Here is a 20,972-nt window from a genome sequence, read left to right on the forward strand (position 1 = left end):
GGGAGACACAGAATCCATAGCAGGCACCAGGCTCCGAGCTGTCAGCACAGAGCCAGACGTGGAGCTCGAACTCACAACTGTGAGATCATGACCTGAGCCGAAGTCGGAGGCTTAACCAGCTGAGCCACTCAGGTGCTGCTTAAACATACGATTTTAAATGGTTTGTTTCATGTTATGTGTAATTTTATCTCATCCTAGATTAGGTAATGATGCTTTTTTTTTTTTCTGTTGACACTACTTCAATTTTATTGTAAAAGCCAAAGAAAAAAGAGGACTTTACAGTTGACATTGTTGGAATGTGCAGATTATTAAAAGGGGAATGTAAAGAATTTTGGAACTTGAGTGAAAGTAATAGCACAGCTCATTTCATTGTTCTGAAATTTATTTTAAGGGCACAAGCAGTCAGTAATTGAAGGTTTCTTCTTTTCCCTAACATCCCTCACTACAAGGTTGTTGGGTTTTTAAAAAATAATAATAATAATAATAATGCTATTCAACAGCTGCTCCTAGCAATATGTTCTTGTCTCCAGTTTGTTGAGGGTCTTATCGTGTCTGCACAAACAAACAAATGTACCTGATCACGAATGACAGAATCTCTTTGATTAAGTCCTGGTGGGCAGGCTGGGGACATTAATAAAGTGCTCCTTCTGCGACTGTGCGTCCTTTCCTCCCATCTGCAGCGTGCCAGCGATGCAGATGCATGCTCGCTTTCCCCATGCTTTGTCTGGAGCCACAGGTCATCTTCCAGCCACACAAAGCCCTCATCCGTTTCCACTCATACCAACACATCAGTTGACGAATTGCCTTCTTTCTAAGTCTGCCAATGTCTTCGGTTGCCTAGACTGAGAGTAGGTTGTTGACGGCCTTGATGAACAGGAATACCCGATGTTCAAAGAAAGGTCATTAGCGTGGATGAAAGCAGCTAGAAGCATGAGAAATGACTTAAAAATATAGATGGCACACAAACCAAAAATTGTTCCCATTGAAATACACTAGCTTTGGAGGGCAGGCTGAAGCCAACAACGTGCATGCCACCCCATGTTAAACGTAGCTAAACTTTCTTAGAGGAAGTCCAGAATGTCTCCTGTGACTGACTTGTCAAGGCGGTGATGTCCATGGATCTCTTTATTTCCTCCTGCTACTGCACCTTCAGTGTGGGTAGCTACCCTTGGTGGTACCTAGCTATGTAATTGTCCACCAGGAGCTATAGTTTCAAGCAAGCATGTGTTTTTGTAAGAATCACTATTTAAGAAATGTCACATACAGTTTCATTTTAGTTATAATTTAAAGAACTGCGTGCCTGTCTATAATCTGTCACTTTCTTGTTGACAGTTATTGACAGAAAATATAGTTTCCCCCTGAAGATTCTTGCTTCAAGTTTAATTTTAAAATAACCTTCATCTCAACTTGAATTTTCTCTTAGATTTAAAAAGCTGGTACCAAAACATACACATGGGATGCCCGGGGCTAGCAGCTCTTGGAGCTTGAGGACAAAACTGACATGAGCAATTTATTCTTCTGCGATTGCTCATCTGCGTGGTAGAGTGAAACCCAGGCCAGGGTCAGTGACTCCATTCCTGCCGGGAGGTCACTGGTGATAGCTCTATTCCAAGCCTGCTACTCTTTCTTTCACATAACTTTGACATCAATACACAATTAAGTTCATTCTCAACTACCATAATTAGTTTCTAATTTTGTCTAAAGAGACTATTTTAGAAGAATTTTCCCCCAAAGAGACTGAAAGCTTTAAAAACATAGTTGAGCATTGAACCCTATTTTACGAACTTCGTTAAAATTTTTGACTACTGGGTATTAAGTAAAACATTAATAACCTTTTCCAGAGTCTACCAGAAAAAATCGAACACGTGAGCAATCAGTGGTTTCCTTTTAGAAATTTCCAAGAAGGTTCAATGAGATATCTGCCAGAGAATCGAGGTCAAGGTAAAAGATATGGCTTCTGGACTGGCTGTTCCTCATAGCCCTAAGTCAGTCTGGCTCTGCATTTGTGAACTTTGTGTACACACAAGGTTTTTTTTTCTGAGTATTTGTATGCAGCTACATTTTTTCCCCCATAGCAGTCATTTCTCTGGTTATTTGCTGCTTTCAGACCACTCAAGTAAGAGAGATGTTGATTTGGCCCTTACAGGTGAAAAGACTCAATGAGGTACTTAGGTTAGTGGCTAGCTGAAGGTCTCACAACGGAAATCAGTGAGAGTTTCTCTGGTTTTATTCTTCAATTCAGGGGCAAGTGTTCCTTGGTGTTTCTTTTTAGCCTCTGCCCTTTTTCTTTTTTTTTTAAATAATCCAATCTACCTTAAGGCTATTTTGCACCCTCTATAAAATTCAAGTGCCCCTTTGATTTTCTTCTCCTGTTTTTATTAACCCGTATTAGTGACCTTGATGTAGTTGGGGACTCGGATGGGCATATCTTAAAATAAAATTTAAAAATAAACCTTATTGTTCCTTCAGTCTTGGAGGTGGAACATTCCTAGGCCTATGTTGCTTGCTGACTGGTTGTGAGACCTTTGAAGAAGCTCTGGAAATGGCAGCTAAAGGCGACAGCACCAATGTTGATAAGCTGGTGAAGGACATTTACGGAGGAGACTATGAACGATTTGGCCTTCAAGGATCCGCTGTAGCATCAAGGTAGAGATGAAGTAGCTAGGAGCCATAGTATGTAAACGAGGCAACCTCTCCACCCTGGCCATTCACTTAATTATTTTTAAGATGTCAACCCACCAGCCTGGTGCAAGTATCTATGGTCATTGGAGCTCGGACTTGATCTCCCGCCCTTTATGAAGCACTGAGATGTTTAGCCCTTGATGCTTGTGCTTAAAATAGGGCAGCTTTGAAAGAAGGTTCTGGAAAAATGCAACAGTTTCCCCTGTTCCATTCGTGTCAATATATCTAGGGAGCATTAAAATAAATGTTTTCCCCATTAATAGCCATGCTACTTTGCCCCTATTTAAAAAAAAAAAAGGGGGGTCAGCCAAACATTCATATCATAAGCCTGTCTGCTTGTAAACCATGGTAGCCAAATCAGGTCATCTGAATCTGAGCAGTTATTCATAAAGGTTTCCACAGTACTTTGGTGAAAGCGGGGGACCTGCCTGGGGATGATTTTGAACACTCTCGCTAATATTTCCAACATAGCTTTGGCAACATGATGAGTAAGGAAAAGCGAGATTCCATCAGCAAAGAAGACCTCGCCCGAGCCACACTGGTCACCATCACCAACAACATTGGCTCCATTGCTCGGATGTGTGCGTTGAATGAGGTAAGGCCTTAACCCAGAGAAAGCCTTGTGTCATTCATACACATCATCTTTAGCAGTGCAAAACTGTTGACCCTTAAAAAATTATAGATCCTTGGGAAGGCTGCCCTTTGTCCTAATCACATCTTGTAGAACATGAAGGGTGTGTTTTGGGAAATGGAGAGGAATATGTGTCTTATTTTTAAGAGGCACTGGATAATACGTCATAAGCCATCCAATCATGGAAACCAGGTAAAATTACAATGCATCCCACAGCCTCTCTAGCCATCATTATTACCACGTACCTACTGAACTGTGAGGGAAAGACTTTGCACATCCTTGCAAATAATTGCAGGTAAAATGTTCCACTTGCAATAGTTGACATTCTCTCTGCTTTCAGCTTCTTTACAGTGTTGCCTTGTGGCATGGAGTTCAAGCAGCATTGTACAGGGCTATCAAAGCATAGAGAGCTTGCTGCAGCCGAGGCCCGCCAGAGCCCCAGGCACAAGAAGGGGCAGAGCTGGTGACAAAAGTTTTGGTAACATGATTGAAACATTGCAAAATTCCTTCAGGAAAATAGAAACACTCTTCTGAAATTCAAGACGCGTAAAGTAGAATGGTTCTCACTGAGTTGTGTTAGGAAGACAAGAAAGGGGTTAAGGACATGCAATATGCAACAGGTAATAGAAGTTATGTTCAAGAATCACAGTCGCATCAGTAATAGAGTTTTTAAAAATATAATTTTAATAGAAGTACATACAGAAGACAGTCAGATCCTAAGTGTACAGCTTGAATGTTCACACACACACACCTTTATAACCACCGCTCAGATCAAGAGACGGAACGTTACCGGTATTGCTGAAACTGTCCCAGGTCTCCTCCCAGTTGAAGAGCATTGTTTTCAACACCGTAAGAAGCCATCTTTATGATGGGAGAGACCAGCCCTGCCTTTGAGCTCTCAGGTTGCATTGAATAGAATATGTCACTGGTCTTGTGGCTCAGGGTCACCACTTTTTTAAGTCCCCTTTTGAGATGGAGTTTAAATGTGAGGCTGAAATGGAAAGAAAGAATGTATTCCAGCCATGTGCCTTTCAAAGTCCACTTCAGTCATGGGACTCATTTTAACAGAGGATTTATTTTTTGACCTTAACCTTTAAAGGGAGTTTTTCCAAGTAGCCAAACAAGGCCTGACTAATATGTGTGTAGTGGGCTGTCCTCAGATACTCCCAAAGGTCAGTTAGATGGTAATGTCCCCTGCCCGACAGAGGCATAGATGCCCTTTCCCCTGCTTTCCATGCACCTTGAGTGAGCCAGCAGGCCTTTTTACAGAAATCATAACCGCTTTAGGGGGAAGGCAACTGATTTTATTTTTCACTTTTGATTTCAACTTCAATACCATTTATTGTTGGAGTATACAAAAATGGTAGTTTTTAAAAGTATGGCCGATGAGAGGAATCACTCACTGGGCACCTTGGGCAAGGGCTTTGTTGGTCGGTGGCCTGCCAGTGCAGGCTCCCTGTGGGCACACCACAAAGTGGCAGCAGGGTTTCCCGTGAGAGCCGTAGTGTGAGCTCTTTAGTCATTGCTTAGTGCGCTGGAGTCACTGAGTGGAGAGCCTCCGAACTCAGCTACTTCACAGAGGGGCACCACATTTACTGATTGATTCTGAAGTATTTTTGCTGTGATTATTGGAATCCTGTAAAGTACTTCTCCATCAACATCAAACTTTTTATTTATATTTTTCAATAGAAAATACAAACACATGAGGCGCCTAGGGGGCTCAGTTGGTTAAGCATCGGACTTGGGCTCAGGTCATGATCCCACAGTCCGTGAGTTCAAGCCCCCCATCGGGCTTTCTGCTGTCAGCTCGAAGCCCGCTTTGGATCCTCTTCCCTCCTCTCTCTCTGCCCCTGCCCCACTCGTGCACCTGCTCTCTCTCTCTCTCAATCTCTCTCTCTCAATCTCTCTCTCTCAAAAATAAACATTAAAACACACACATATCACAGAGTTCTAAAGACACCAAAAGGGTAAATAAGGAAGTGAGTAAGCATTTCCACCCATCTGGAAATGTTAGCCTCACTGAAGTTAGCCATTGTTCTTCACTTTTGGGGTTTTATTCTATATTGTATGCAATAAAGGAGAAACATTTCCTTTCAAAGGCAGCAAACTCTATACAACATTCTTTTTTTAAACAACACTTTTATTGAGATACAATCTCACCTCATACAATTCACCCTGTACATACTATTATATGTCTTGCTTTGATTGTCAACTTTTAATTACGAAAATTGGTAAGCCTACATAAAGGAGCAGAATGGCATAAAGAACCTCCTTATATCTATTAACCAGCCTCCGCGGTTATCAGGACTTTGCCATGCACACCTTATTTGTTTTCTTCTTCCTCCTCCCTCTGCTCCTTTTGATCCTCCTCTCTGTTTTGCTAAAATATTTAAAGGTAAACGCCAGACGTTATATCAGTCGACCTCATATACTTTAATATGCCCTTGTGGAAACATTGCCTCTTGTTTTTTTACAGGAGAATACATGTGAGTGTTTTCTCTCTCCTACTGCAATGTTATTTTTATTTTTAATAAATGTTTACTTATTTATTTTGAAGGAGAGAGGGAGAGAAAGAAAAAGAGCATGCATGCAAGTGGGGGAGGGACAGAGAGAGAGGGAGAGTCCCAAACAGACTCTGTGCTGTCAGAGCAGAGCCCAACTCAGGGGTCAATCTCATGAACCGTGAGATCATGACCTGAACGGAAATCAAGAGTCAGATGCTTAACCAACTAAGCCACCCAGGTGCCCCTTCAACATTATTTTTAAAAAATAATTTCCTGAAGTTTCCTCTAGTCATTTCTCTCTCTCTCTCTCCCTCCCTCTCTCTCTTTTATAGTCCTATCTTTGACCCAATTGGAATTTATTGGAAATGAGGACTGTCCATCAGCTTTTATTGTCATTCTGTTCCTTCTGGCTCATTACCAGAGTCATGCAGGACTGGGGTTTTGGACAAGCCCCAATTGGACTTCCTTGTTTTAGGGAAAAAGGCAGAACTCCTAAATTTCATTAAGTTCTTCTTTAATCTGAGTTTCTTGCTTTGAGCGTTTCTTTGTCACATCTCAGTCTGGACAGTTTGTAGCTACCGTTCTTACTTATGGAAACTTATTAAAACCACCTCCCACTCCTCCACCCACGGAAAATTTTAACAGTAATGAATGGGCTCATCAATTCACATTGTCAAAACTGGAGACAGTTAAGAGGCCATGTTCCTAGATCCTGATTCTTCCTGATAGACTGAACAGAAAATAATGTCAACTTCTAAGACTCTCTTCCATTTGACATAAGTGACCATAGGAACTGGCTCTGTGAATGAGTGCATGGTACCCAGCTTCTGCGTGGTAGACAGGCTGAGCTCCATGTTAAGTGTGTGTGCAGAAGGCAAATCCATATCCATGTCAACAAAACTATAAGCATATTTTTCTTTTCCATATTTTAACCCACATGCTGACCAAACAGGATAGGCTACAATATATCCTAAGGGCAGAGACTGGGAGTCATTTGTTTTTGTATTCCAGGGTTTGGTATAGAGCAAATGGGGCAAACTTGTTAGATGAAAAACCCATACCACGGCCGTTTTATTTATGAGTTGGTCATAATAATATTTTAGAGCCAGAAGTTTGAGGGATTGGAGGAAGGCACAAGCAGATTTAGCTGAAATGGAACTCCAGTCACCATTTTATATATATGTGTTGGTAGCTGAATTTCACATCAGACCTCAGTCAATCTAACACAATACCTGCCAAGGAGCCCAATAGAAGGGTCTGCCTCGCCCAACCAGAATCCGACCCTGTCATTCTTGAGGAATGCACTATGAAGTTTGTTCAACTTCATCTTGGAAATGTGGAAATAATTTCACTTAGAAAAAATCCACTGTTGAAGATCCTGGGAGTACACTAAGCATAGAACACTGGGTCTTTGCTACCTGCTATTTTTATAATATCATTTCATTGTTTTCCTTTCATTTTTTTTTTCCAGAATATTAACAGAGTTGTGTTCGTTGGGAATTTTCTCAGAATCAATATGATCTCCATGAAACTGCTAGCCTATGCAATGGATTTTTGGTCCAAAGGACAGCTAAAAGCCCTGTTTCTAGAACATGAGGTAGGTCAAGTCCACATGGACTTAGTCATCCTGTGTGGAGTGAATTGGGCATTTTCTAACTTTCAGTGAGTACCTCAGTTTTAAAATTGGTCAAGAGAAAGAGTTGCTATTTAAACTTTGCACTTAGACAAAGGATAAAGAAGAACTATGTATAAGATGGGAGCTTTCTTCTCCAACAATTAGGACTTGTAGCTGGTTCATAGTAATTTTAAAAATCAGATGAAATGGATAACCATTAAAAAATATCTCTCTACTTTAACCATTTTAACATAAAATGTGTAAATGTTCATTCACTCACCAATTTTTCAGGGTAGTACCAAGGCCTATTTTTGAGCATGGGTTCTGCTGACTGGAACTCCCCTGTTATCCTTTCTTTTTTTTAAGTTTATTTATTTATTTTGAGAAAGAGAGAGAGAGAATCCCAAGCAGGCTCTACACTGTTAGCACAGAGCCCAGTGCGGAGCTTGAACCCATGAACCATGAAATCATGACCTGAGCCAAAGCCAGAGGCTTAACCACCTGGGCCACCCTGGCACCGCTGCCGTTAATCCTTTTTTTTCATAATCCACAAGTATTATATACCTTCTGTGACTTCTGATTTACATCTTTAAAATGGATTAAGAAATTAAAGATACTTACGATGCAGTTTGGTTGCATAATCCTAGATTTTCCCCTCAACCTTTCATGTGCGGTATCCACCTATGTAGAGAGTAATGGTTTGTGACTGCTTTTTTAGATCTTTTTCAAGAATTTAACTGGGGGCACCTGGTGGCTTAGTTGGCTAAGCATCTGACTTCAGCTGAGGTCATGATCTCATGGTTCATAGGTTCGAGCCCTGCGTTGGGCTCTGTGCTGACAGAGCCTGGAGTCGGCTTCAGATTCTGTGCCTCCCTCTCTCTCTTTCCCTCCCCCTCTCTCAAAAATAAATAAACATTAAAAAAATGTTTAAGAATTTAACTGGATTTTCAAGGAAATGTCCATTTATTTTGTACTCTTTTTATTGGTTTAGATGATACATAATAAAATTAGATTATGACATTAACAATAAAACTGTCATAAACAAATCTGAGGTTAAACACAGCTGACTCTTGGCAAGCAGACAACTCTACTGGCAGGAACAGAAGTGCCAAGGCTGCTCAGAGTAGCCTGGTGGCCCAGAGACGCTGGTGTCCCTAGGCATTGGCAGCCTGTCTGCACAGGAAGTGGAGATCAGTTAAATCTGAGAGTCCCTTATACAGAGTTTCTACAATCCTATAAATCAGAGGTCTCTAACAGTAAGTGAGGGAACTCCCTCTCTTTTCCCCACCTCCTCCGCCACCCTCTTTAAAATCAATACTGTAGGGGTGCCTGGGTGGCTTAGTTGGTTAAGTGTCCGACTTTCGCTTAGGTCATGATCTCGCGGTTCGTGGGTTCGAGCCCCGCATCGGGCTCTGTGCTGACTGCTGGCTCAGAGCCTGGAGCCTGTTTCAATCTGTGACTCCCTCTCTCTCTGACCCTCCCCTGCTCATGCTGTCTCTCTCTCTCTCTCTCCTAGAAATAAATAAAACATTAAAAAAATTTTAAAAAAAATTAAAAAAATAAAATCAATACTGTAGAGGGGCGCCTGGGTGGCACAGTTGGTCAAGCATCCGACTCAATCTTGATTTCTGCTCAGGTCATGATCTCACCGTTTATGAGTTTGAGACTGCATCAGGCTCTGCCCTGATGGCAGATGGCACGGAGCCTGCTTGGGATTCTGTCTCTCCTTCTCTCTACCCCTCCCCTGTTTGTGCTCTCTCTCTCTCAAAATAAATAAACTTAAAAACAAACAAACAAATAAAATCAGTATAATAGAGAGCAACAGTTTATTTATCACAGGGGGTATGTAGTCCCTGGGGTGTATTGTAGCAGAAAAAAACTTTGAGGGAACCAATATCCCAAACTTGTAATGAATAAGTACCGTCACAGTTTTCTCCTCTCCAAACTGAACTATTTATTTGAAAAGTCGCCATTGCATTTATAAGTTACTTAGAGTTTTCTAAGCCCATATTTTGTTTGCTTAAAGCAACTAAAACAATAGAAATTTAAATATGAAAGAGTTAAGGCTTAGTGATAGAACTTAATACTAAAGAAAGCCTCTTTGTTTTTTTTTTTTTCCAACCAAATTACAGCATGGAGTGATATAACTTTGGGGGGGGGGGGGAATAGAGTCCCAGAATTTTCACCCCCCTCCCCCCAACCAGAGCAGCTCCATTTTTATCTGCTAATTTATCATTCCCACCGAAGATTTTGTTTGAAAAAGAAAAAAGCACCTCAGCTTTAAAAAAGCAATTAAAATGAAAAAAGAAAACCACTGATCTAGTTCAGCAAAAGTTGCCATATTTAGTGATTAAAAACACAGGACACAGTTATTTTATCTGGCATTTATCTGTATTTTATCTGGCAACCCTAAGTCCAGATTGTCTTCAACTATGGCCGGAAACAAACCCTGGAAGCCATCAGGGATTAAAAGCCATCTACAAGGTCACATGGGTAGTTAATTGGTGGTAAAATAGGGAGTTGAGATCCAGCATTTTGGGGAAAGTGGCTTCTGTAGGTGAAAACGCACTCACCTGTGTTCATTTGTACAATCCTAGGCTTCTGTGGACTATGGCTTTGCTTTGTTATGCACATATCGTAACTCAGTCTTTATGGCCGATGAAAGTGGGGCATTTTTATAGTCCCTTGTAAATAACTCTCAGAAAATTCTCTGCATTCTTTTTTTTTTTTTAATATTTTTATTTATTTCTAGGAGAGAGAGACAGCGTGAGCAGGGGAGGATCAGAGAGAGAGAGAGATACAGACTCTGAAATACGCTCCAGGCTCTGAGCTGGCAGTCAGCACAGAGCCCGACGCGGGGCTCGAACCCACGAACCGCGAGATCATGACCTAAGCGAAAGTCGGACGCTTAACCAACTAAGCCACCCAGGCGCCCCAGAAAATTCTCTGCATTCTTAAATTCACTCTGGCTTAGGCAGGCCTTCCTGGAGGACACTGGGGAAAGAGATCTTTTGGGAGGTGCTGGTGGGGCGACTTTAGTGACCTGCCTCAGGAGTCCTCACTCATTCCATCTCATTCATTCCACTAGTAGGATTGAGAAATAGCCAAGCAGTTAAGAGCACAGCCTCTTAACTGACTAGGAGACCTTAGGCAATAACTCTACCTTTCCATCTTTGTGTTGGCTTTGTAAAGTGGGGTGATAATAATATTTGTCTAATGAAGTTATTGTGAAGATTGAATGAGTAAATTCGTGTAAAGGCCTTAGAACAGTTTTTTACCATAGGAGCGCCTAGGTGGCTTAGTCAGTTGAGCATCCAGCTTCAGCTCAGGTCATGATCTCACTATTCATGGGTTCGAGCCCTGCGTTGCAATTTGCAGTGACAGTGCAGAGCCTGCTTGGGATTCTCTGTCTCTCTCCCTCTCTCTCTGTCCTTCCCCTTCTCGTCCTCTCTCTCTCTCTCTCTCTCTCTCTCCAAAATAAATAAACATTTTAAAAAACTTTTTTTAAAAGAACAATTTTGGGGATGCCTGGGTGGCTCAGTCAGTTAAGTGTCCAACTTCAGCTCAGGTCATGATCTCGCAGTTTGTGAGTTTAAGCCCCATGTCGGCCTCTGTGCTGCCAGCTCAGAGCCTGGAGCCTGCTTGGATTCTGTGTCTCCCTTTCCCTCTGCCCCTCCTTCATTTGTGCTCTGTCTCTCTCAAATATAAATAAACATTAAAAAGGTTTTTTTTAAGAACAATTTTTAGCATATTATGAAACCTCAATAAATGTTAGCTGGTGGTAGCGGAAGCGGAGCTCCTCCCCTCTAGTATGAGGCCTGGCATGTTGCCACCCACTTCTGCTGATGACTGTTGACTCAGGCAACATGAGTGCACTCTTCTACCTTTGGGAAACCAAGTTCTCTAAAAATTTCTAGTTTTCATTTCCTTTTGTTTTCACAGAAATATGGGCTTTTATTTTACAGGTGAGCAGAGTGACTCTCTGGCTGATTTAGATGCCTTTCCAAGGTCAATGAGGGAAGCTTAGAGTTCTCTCCTGTGAGACACAACCTTGAAATCAGACAGCCTTAGGGTTGAGCCCTGGCACAAGGATGTGACCCTGAAAGGGAAATTTAATTTACTTTATTACCTGCCATTTCTCATCAGTTAAATGGGGGTAATAACAATGAATTTTGCCATGGCAAAGATTAAAATGCAATAATTGTAACATTAACAATTCCAGCACTCATGTAGTACACACTAAGTGCCCAAAATTCTCCTAAGCACTTTATTGACATCAGCTAATGTATTTAATATAGAAAAACAGGTATACGGGGTACCTGGGTGGCTCAGTTGGTTAAGCGCCTGACTTCAGTTCAGGTCATGACCTCGAGTCTTGTGAGTTCGAGCCCCGAGTCAGCACAGAGCCTGGAGCCTGCTTCAGGTTCTGTGTCTCCCCGTCTCACTCTTTGCCCCCCCCCCCACTCTCACTCTTTCTCTCTCTCTCTCAAAAATAAACACTAAAAAAAAAAGAAAAACAGGTATATCTACTGAATATTATTGTTATTATTTTACTGTGTATGGCAGAATTCAGGTTTGAAGTCTTTCTTATCTACAACATTGGGGGGCGGATTCCTAGAACTATGAAAAACAGGAAGTATTTGGCTGGTTAGAGATAACCATGCACAAGTTTTCCTATTGCTTTTGTAGGGTTATTTCGGAGCTGTTGGGGCACTGCTGGAACTGTTCAAGATGACTGATGACCAGTAGCAGTGACAGTGGACGGAAGAGCCTCCTGTGAGAACAGAGACCTGAGCCCTGCCGCTGGAGAGGGTAGATGCCGCTATGGGACGGAAGCCAAGCCATTATGGCAGATGAACCTGCTGGATTTGTAAATAATTTAAAATCCTTCTAGCTGATCTTTTACTCTTGGGTTTTGAGCTTATGATTCAAAAATGGGGAATACAAGAGTTTTTTCTGTATACTGTATTTTTTAAAAAACACACACACACACATTTGTGCAGAGAGGCCAAACCTATGAATTTTATGCATTAACCTTGAAAAAATTAACCTCGTATGATGTTTAAGAAGAACCTGAAATGTAAGTGCTATTTTATTTTTCTTCTGGGGTTTACTGATCAGTGTGGTAATTTTAACTTCATTTTGTAATTACTCTAGGAGATCTTACCTTTACTTATATTCATCATGACGTTTCATGATTTGCTGTTGGTTTCAAATGAAACTACAAATCTGGCATGCTTTACTGTGAACACAATCTTGTTTGTTTATTTACTTTTTTTTTTTTTTTTGGTCTTGTTTCTTTTTGTTTGAATGTCTTATGGAGAAAGAGAGTCCTTCCCCCTGTTTCTGTCGTCAGATGACCCCCTCTCCCCTCCAATACCTTTCTTTAATGCAATTGTTTGTACCAGTGAAGGGGCTGACCAGCTCACTAAGAATAAAGCACGAGATCGAAGGCTCTCAAAAGTGCCCTTGGTGAGAAAACTCCGAAAGTGTTCATGAATTTTATGAGTCAGGCAAAAGTAGAAAATGATAAGCAATTTGTCTTCACCCTTCTGAATACACAATTAATATACAATGTTTTGTTGGGTTTTTATTTTATGTTAGGTTATATTAAATTGAAATGTTCTCTGATGAAATGTCCTCATTCATACCCAGCATATGAGTGGCAGCAAATCCTTATGCAGGACATTGGAACTTCCCAGGTAAAGTCTCCCAGTAGATTAACTGTTCACATTGGGAGATGGGGGAAAAGTCATGGGTTGACGTGTCAGGTAATAACACCTATATGTTTTGTACACGTATGTACGTAGGGGCTTTGTAACAAGGCATCTTAAATAATAACATTTTTTGATTTGAAATATTTCAAACTGAAAATTGTATTTCAATCTCAGTTTCCAATATTAAAAAATCATGATACTGATTTCTCTATACGTATTTTTTCTATCTCGAAAGATGTCATTGGAACTGATGGGTTAAATTTCAAAGGAGAGTCTTGTACAAATATTGAAAACGCATGGGGTCTAATGACTTAGAACTGATTAACCTTTTGAACTGAGCATATTGTTGAAAGGGATCTTTGCAAGCAACTACAATTTGCCACGTCTTTCCTTCTCTGCCTCCTGAGCGCCATCTTTAATTGCCATATCGTTAAGTCTCGAAGAACTCGATGTTAACTGAAGTATTCACTTGTCTGGTTGAAATAAAGCCTGTTTCTGTTGTGATGTGTTTAGTGTATATGTTATTTTCATTTCTTAATCTTCATGTTCATATTTTCTGCTTTTGTACCATAAAATGAGTGTGTGTTGTATTTTTGCTACTCTCCATTTCATAATTTGAGGCTTTCACATAAGGGTGTCTTCAATAGAAGCTGTAGCTCTAGGCAGGTATCTTTTTTTAAAATAGCCTTATTGTTCTTATACAACTGACTCATGGCCAAAATATAATTACTATGTTTGGTAGTTCCAAAAAAATTTTCAACATTTGGTCATCACAAATACATCTTATCAACTTCCACCTGGCTTTAAAAAATCCAAACAACTAAGATGTTCTTGAAAAAGATAAATGTAAAAATGTACATATTAGCTACATTAGTGCCTTTTTTTTATTATTCTCCTCAATCAGTCCTACTCTCCTCTGTCAGGGAATAGCAGACCTTGGACGATGGTTCTGCAGAAGAAATCAGGGCAAGTTAGTATAATTATATAATTTTTTAATTATCTGGAATCACTTGATCTTTCATTGCCAATGTGTAAAACACTGGTTTAGCTGAAGAAATCAATTATTCCATTATACAAATATCAGTAAATGTTGCCTACATATAGCCAGGCTTTTTTATGATGAGAAACTTGTAGCTTGAGGATCTTTATATTCACCTGAATCATAGAAACTTTCCTTTGGCTCAATGTTAAAAAGAAACTTGACAAGACTCAGGAATTTTTATCTTGAACTATATGAATTCAGGATGGTCAGGTGTTCCAGAGTATGGCTTTTGATCATGAGACAGCTTCAGTGTGGATCTAGCTTGGCCATTAACTAGCTGTGTGGGTAAGCCACTAACCCTCTCTCTAAACCCTGGTTTCCTCATTCATAAAATGGGGCAAACAATTTTTACCTCCATATCTAAAGAGCTTAGCACAAAGGCTGGCACATAGGATATGTTAGTTGTACTGGGAAGAGAAAAGCATATGTCTTAAACTAACATGTGATGTCAGTGGTGTTTAATCTTCTAGAATGTGGGGAGCCCATTTTAGCACAGAGATACAGATCTTTCTGTGCTAGGACAAGTCCACAGCCCTGTGTCCACAATTCCAAGATTCCAAACTCTTAAAATGTATCTTGATAACGCACTTGACAGTAAAAAGCTGACTTCAGCATTATTCATCTCACTCTGTAGGACTCCTCATATTTTGTTGCAAAGCTACTGATATGTTTGATTACAGGGTACCGCCACAGACTCTACTTGGGGTGTTAAGCAGTGAACAATTTTGAATTGTGAAAAACATCTGGTGCCAAGAGTTTTAGATAAAGGGATTGTGGAAATATCGTTGTATTCTTCAGCTTAGGTAGCATATGCAGATTCAGAGTCCCTTTGTTGGGAACTGTTATTACAGATAATTTATGCTTGACGTCATCCAGTCATACAAGAAATAAGAAGCTACTTTGCGCCAGGAAAGGAGCTGAGGAAGCCAAGAGGAATTGGCTATAACCCCTGCAGTTCAGCAAGCGAGAGAGTCTCAGACCAATTTGTGTCATGGGGGTCATTCACAAATATTTAAATCAGTGAACGAAATGAAGACCCACGCTCCCAGACCTTACATTCCAGAAGGAAGACAGATAACCACTAAATAAATAATGTTAGATCAGTAATACAAAGAGAAAAGGAGGTGAAGTAAAGGACGAGAGAAGAGGTAGTTCCGTTTCAAAAGCAGGAGGGGAAAAATGTCTTTGGTAGAGTGGTCAAAGACAACCTCTTCTACAAGGTGAGGTTTGAGCGGAGTCAGGTGAAGTTGGGAACACACAGAGTAAATATCTGGGAGAACATTTTTACTCCTGGCAAATGAGAACAGAGGTTTTGAGGAACCGTGAGGATCCCAGTGTGTGTAAACAATGGGAGGCGTGACAGGAAATGCAGTTTCAGGAGTACCCGTGGGCCAGGCCCAATATGAGGTCTGTAGGTGAGGGTAGAGAGAGGGCTGCACCTGAAGGAGGAGCGGGTCGCTTCTAGAGGAGGGGGCTCGAGAAGTTTTCATAGAGTCCTGACCAGTGAGTACCGACCACTGGGTGGGCCAGGAGGGCAGGGCTTCCCAAGCAGAGAGAGCAGGGTGAGAGAAGCATTGAGAGAAGAACCGGTTGGGTTTTTCAGGGAACTAGAAGCTGTTTGCTTCAGCTGGAGCCTGGTTGGTGGGAGAGAAACCAGATACCAGGAGAGAAGAAACCCGCCAGATTATGGAAGGAATCATATTCCATGCTAAAGATTCTAGTGTTTTCTGTAGTCAGTGAGCCATCAAAGGGTTTCAAATAAAGTGAAGCTAGAATTAATCGGACTTCAAAGTGGTAACAGAGCAGAATGTCCTACGGAGGTAAATGAGTAAACCAGTTATTGTGCGTTTGAATGTATAACACCATTTTACATCATGTTTACCTCAGTTCCTCTATTGTGTCAGACTTCATGCACTAACTGCATAGTGGACCACATTTCTCTGTAACTAAAAGGGTTATATAAGCTCTTGAGAATTTTCCCACAGGACAAAGCCTGCTAATAGCTACAATCCTGCTATAATTCCATTTAGTGATTAGGAAGATTTCAACACCAGTGATCACCATTTACTCCATTACTTGTGAGAACTATTTGGAGGGAATGCTCTTTTCCTCCCAATGATCAGAAGATGACCCCAAATTTGTGAGGAAATTTGAATTAATGCCCATTTTTTACTGGGTCTACCAGGTGCCCATTATTCACTCCAACTACTTAATTTTGATTGAATGCCTATGATCTGGGAGGCATTGGGTAAGTTCGGGGATACATTCAGTGTAAGACAGCAAGGTCACTCCTTTTATCGGGCTTACATTCTCATGAGGGAGGTGGACTTTAACCACATGAACCAACAAATAGGAAAATAGCATTTAGTGATCAATGCTGTGAAGATAAGAAACAGGGTGATATGGTAGAGAGGGAAGTAGGGGACTTCTTTAGTAAGATGAGCATGAGATACAAATAGGAAATGATGGCCTCAGCTCTTGAGGAACAGCCATTAGGTTTATCTTAGTTTCATTCACTACTGCCTCCTCAGTGAAAATGAAAGTTGTTTTAGGGAAACAGTTTGAAAGCTAGTTCATTTGCTTTTTATTTTACTTAGAATAATCAATTTAGTTCCCATATGAATTTAAAATTGTTATGTTCCATGGAATAATATTAATTTAGTAATGCACTGTTTTTACTCCTCACTCATTTCATGAAACAATATTATTTGAGCTGTTCAATTGAATCTTTATTGTCAATGCCTTTGTCATTTAGTCATCAGAGTCATTTAGTGATTTCCAGTGCACACGAAGTCTGACACATGGCACTTTTTTGCATCTACTCATGCTATTGAGACTGGATTATTTTTTAACCAATTCCACAAGCACTTATTCCACCAATGACCTCAATTATTTGTTTAATTTTTCAAAAGTGTTATATTGGCGATGCCACAGTGTAACCATCTATGTAGTGCCTTTTATGGTTCACTTTCAAGGGTTAGTTTATAAGTATTCATCACTCGCAATACAAAAATAAAAGATACTAATAAAAGATCATTACAAGTCTTTGCCTCTTTTTGTGCTCACTCTATCAGGTAAACACTAAACATTCCAAAGTAGAATTAATTGAGGTTATTTCAGCTAATGTTGTCTCCAATTCTCAACCAGTCTGCAGTGAGAATTCATCTTCTAAGTATTCTTAGGGTGCCTGGGTGGCTCCGTCGGTTAGGCATCCGACTCTTGGTTTCATATCAGGTCATGATCTCCAGGTACATTAGTTCAAGCCCTGCACCAGGCTCTGCGCTGACAGCATGGATCCTGCTTGGGATTCTCTGTCTCCCTCTCATTCTCTGCAACTTCCCCGTTCACCCTCTATTTCCCTCAAAAAATTAATTGATTAATTAGTTAACTTTAAATAATTAAACTTAAGTATTTTTTATAATTTTAACAAGTTTTACATGCATATAATCTAAAGTTAAGTAGTTCCCGAAGACTGAAAAAATAGCAGTAACCATGCTTTCTTTTCCTTCTTGTTTTTTGTCCCCCTTTCTCTTTATACTTTATTAATGACACATGGTAGTTTCTCAGTAAGTGAAGGCAAAGCCAAGGGCTGGGAAAGGGTACTTGGATAAGTCAGACCACCAGGATTGTAGCTAAGACTCAGAGCCACAGGAACGATCCTGACTGGAGAATAATGGGGAGGGGTATGTTCAGCATTCCAGCCAATGCCTGGGTATATTTTTATCAGAAACTCGTTTTGCAACATTTGCTGTTGGTCTTTCTTGTTTTATCTCACTGTTCTGAGCAAAGCAGCTTCCCAGATAAGGGTAAGGTGACAAGCGGGAATTTTTTGAGTAGTTGTATGTTTAAAGCTTTCCAAAAATATTTTTATTATATGCTCATACTCAATTGATAATTGAGTATAGAATGTTAGGTTAGATTTTTTCCCCCAGAATTCTGAAGGCATCGCCCCTATTCTTGTCAAGCTTCTGGTGTTACTGTGAGAAAGCCTGATGTCATTCTGACTCCTGATCTTCATTATGTGATTTCTTCCCCCCTCTTTCCTGGGGGGAAACTTTTAGAAACTTACCAATTTCTGGTTTCAGCCCCAACCTGTCAAGAGCTTGGAATTCATCCCTCCCATCCTTATAAGATAAAAGCTAAAAACTGAAAATCAATACATTTTCTTGGGCTCATCGAGAATTGAGGTGCCACCCTGAAATTTGAAGAGCAAATCACAGCTGAAATCAGTTTACCTAGCACCCACAAACCGATGGGTAGACTTACATGGCTATTTTGACAAACCGGTGGAGAATGAGTGCAAACCAGCAGCAGAAAGAAATTCCTGGGGGCCCACAGTCTCAGGGAGGGGTCTCCACACTTTCATAGGCTGTACCTCCAGGAACTTCATCAGGCTCTCACGGTGAAGAGCTGAGAAAAATTCTCTTGTGTCTCTGGCAAAAGGAAAGTAAAAGGAACCATTTTGAAATTAGCCTAGAGTATTTTCCATGAAAAGGGCTGGTTTCCATGGGTCAGTATTTCTTTTTAGTTTTTTTAAATGTTTACTTATTTTTGAGAGAAGAGAGACAGAGACAGAGACAGAGTGTGAGTGGGGGAGGGGCAGAGAGAGCTGGAGACACAGAATCCAAAGGAGGCTCCAGGCCACCGGGTGCCCCTCCAGAGGTCAGGATTTTATCAGAGACTTATCTCACCTCAGCGGGGAAGGAAATTTCCTAACTTCAGCTTCCTCTTGCCTCCCTATCTCAACTAAGGCTGAGGGAGGGGGTGGAGGAGAGGATACAAGGAGGAGGCGGGAAAATGGGAATGCTGGGAAACACTTGAGCCCAGAGCCCAGGACACAGGCCCATCAGAAGACTGAGATTTCATCTTAAGATTATGAATGTTTCCCCTCCTCACATTGTACCACCACATCAACATGGCTTCTATATAATAATAGTAGATTACAGCTCAAAGAGAGCTGTAAGGTGCAGATTCTATTCAAGAACTGATTAGGGAAACTCAAAGACAACAGAGGAGTTAAAAGCAAGGACACAGGGGCATCTGGGTGGCTCAGTTGGTTAAGTGTCCAACTCTTGATTTCGGCACAGGTCATAATCTCGTGGTTCGCGGATTCAAGCCCCACCTCTGGCTCCACGCTGAGATGCAGGGCCTGCTTGCCATTCTCTCTCTCCCTCTCTCTCTTCCCCTCCCCCACTTGTGCTCTCTCACTCTGTCTCTCTCTCTGTCTCTCAAAATAAATAAATAAACTTTAAAAAAAGACACAAGGAATTTGAAGCCTCTGGCACTTACAGCTACAGCAACATTAAACACAGCCCAACTCCTACCCAGAGTCACATAAACCTCACGCCAAAAACCACTGTCCCTGTTTGTTACCTAATGCATCCTTTGTAGCTTTCAGTAAAAGATTATATGACATGCAAAAAGACAAGAAAAAAAAAAAAAACAGTCTGAAGAGATCAAGCAAACATCAGACTCCAATATGACCTAGATTTTGGAATTATCAATCAGGGAATTTAACATAAATATGTTAAGGATTTTAATGGAAAAAGTAGAACAAGAACTGATTGGCAATGAAACAGAGAGATGGAAAATCTAATGAGGAATCAAAAGGAAATACTAGAAATTAAAAATGCTGCAACAAGAAATGAAGAATGCCTTTGATAGGCTCATCGGTAAACCAAACATGGCTAAGGAAAGGATCAGTGAGCTTGAAGATATGTCAATAAAATCTTCTAAACTGAAATTCAAAGAGAAAATGCAGAATGAGAAAGATAGAACAGCATACCTAAGAGCTGTGGCATAATTTCGAACAATACAACCTATGCATAGTTAGAACACCAGAAGAGGAGAGAGAATGGAGCTGAAGAAATATTTGAAGTAATAATGGCTGAGAATTTTCCAAAATTAATGACAAATACCAAAACACAAATTCAGGAAGCTCGAGGATTTGGGCAAGAAAAAAATCTACATCTAGGCATATCCTATTCAGAATTGCAGAATATCAAAGACAAAGAGAAAACTCTGAAAGAAGCAAGGAGTTGGGGCGGGGGGGGGGGGTCTTACATATCAGGAGAACAATGCTATGGCTTACCACTTACCACTTACAGTGGACTTCTCCTCATAGACCACCCAAGTGACAAGAGAATGGGTTAAAAATAGTTAAACTATTAGGGCACCTGGGTGGCTCAGTCAGTTGAGGGTCTGACTCTGGCTCAGGTCATGATTTCACCTTTCATGAATTTGAGTCCCACATGGGGCTCTGCAATGCAGATCCTGCTTGGGATTCTGTCTTTCCCTCTCTCTGACTCTTCCCCACTTGCTCTTTCTCTCTCTCTCTCTCTCTCTCTCTCTCTCAAAATGAATTAAAAAAAAAAACCATTGAAAGAAACTTCTCTGCTTCACCAGTATTCTGAAAAAAAAAAAATATATATATATATAATATATATATAAATAATACATATATAATGATAAGCCTTAGTGTGAATGTATTTTCATTGGCTAAACTAGTTACATAATGGATTCCTTCAAACTAAAAATTTATATCCTTCAGTTCTGAGAAATTTTCTCATATTATTTCTTTGATAATTCCATCCCCTCTCTGATCTCTTGCTCAAGAGTTACTCTTGTTTGGATGTTGGACTTCCTGTACTGGTTGTCTAATTTCCATATCCTTTGTCTTCTAGTTTTCATCTTAATCTTTTTGCTCCATTTCAATTTTATCTTCCAGCTCTTCTAATGAGTTATTATTACTATTTCCACCATGAGACTGAATTTCCCAACA

At 40.5% G+C, this 20,972-nt stretch overlaps 1 protein-coding gene across 2 annotated transcripts in view; it reads left to right on the forward strand.

Annotated features, from left to right (window-relative positions):
• PANK1 (pantothenate kinase 1) overlaps positions 1-13,653 on the forward strand; it is a 56,008-nt gene extending 42,355 nt beyond the window's left edge. For both annotated transcript variants that reach the window (XM_039257754.1, XM_039257755.1), the window contains exons 4-7: positions 2,470-2,646; positions 3,154-3,277; positions 7,289-7,414; positions 12,122-13,653. In XM_039257754.1, the coding sequence (XP_039113685.1) occupies positions 2,470-2,646; positions 3,154-3,277; positions 7,289-7,414; positions 12,122-12,181 (487 nt within the window). In that variant the 3' untranslated portion in view covers positions 12,182-13,653. The remainder of the gene's footprint in view (positions 1-2,469; positions 2,647-3,153; positions 3,278-7,288; positions 7,415-12,121) is intronic.
• The last annotated feature ends 7,319 nt before the right edge of the window (positions 13,654-20,972 follow it).

This window comes from Hyaena hyaena, unplaced genomic scaffold (assembly GCF_003009895.1).
Source record: "Hyaena hyaena isolate Hyena2069 unplaced genomic scaffold, ASM300989v1 scaffold_631, whole genome shotgun sequence".
NCBI classification, from domain to species: Eukaryota; Metazoa; Chordata; class Mammalia; order Carnivora; family Hyaenidae; genus Hyaena; species Hyaena hyaena.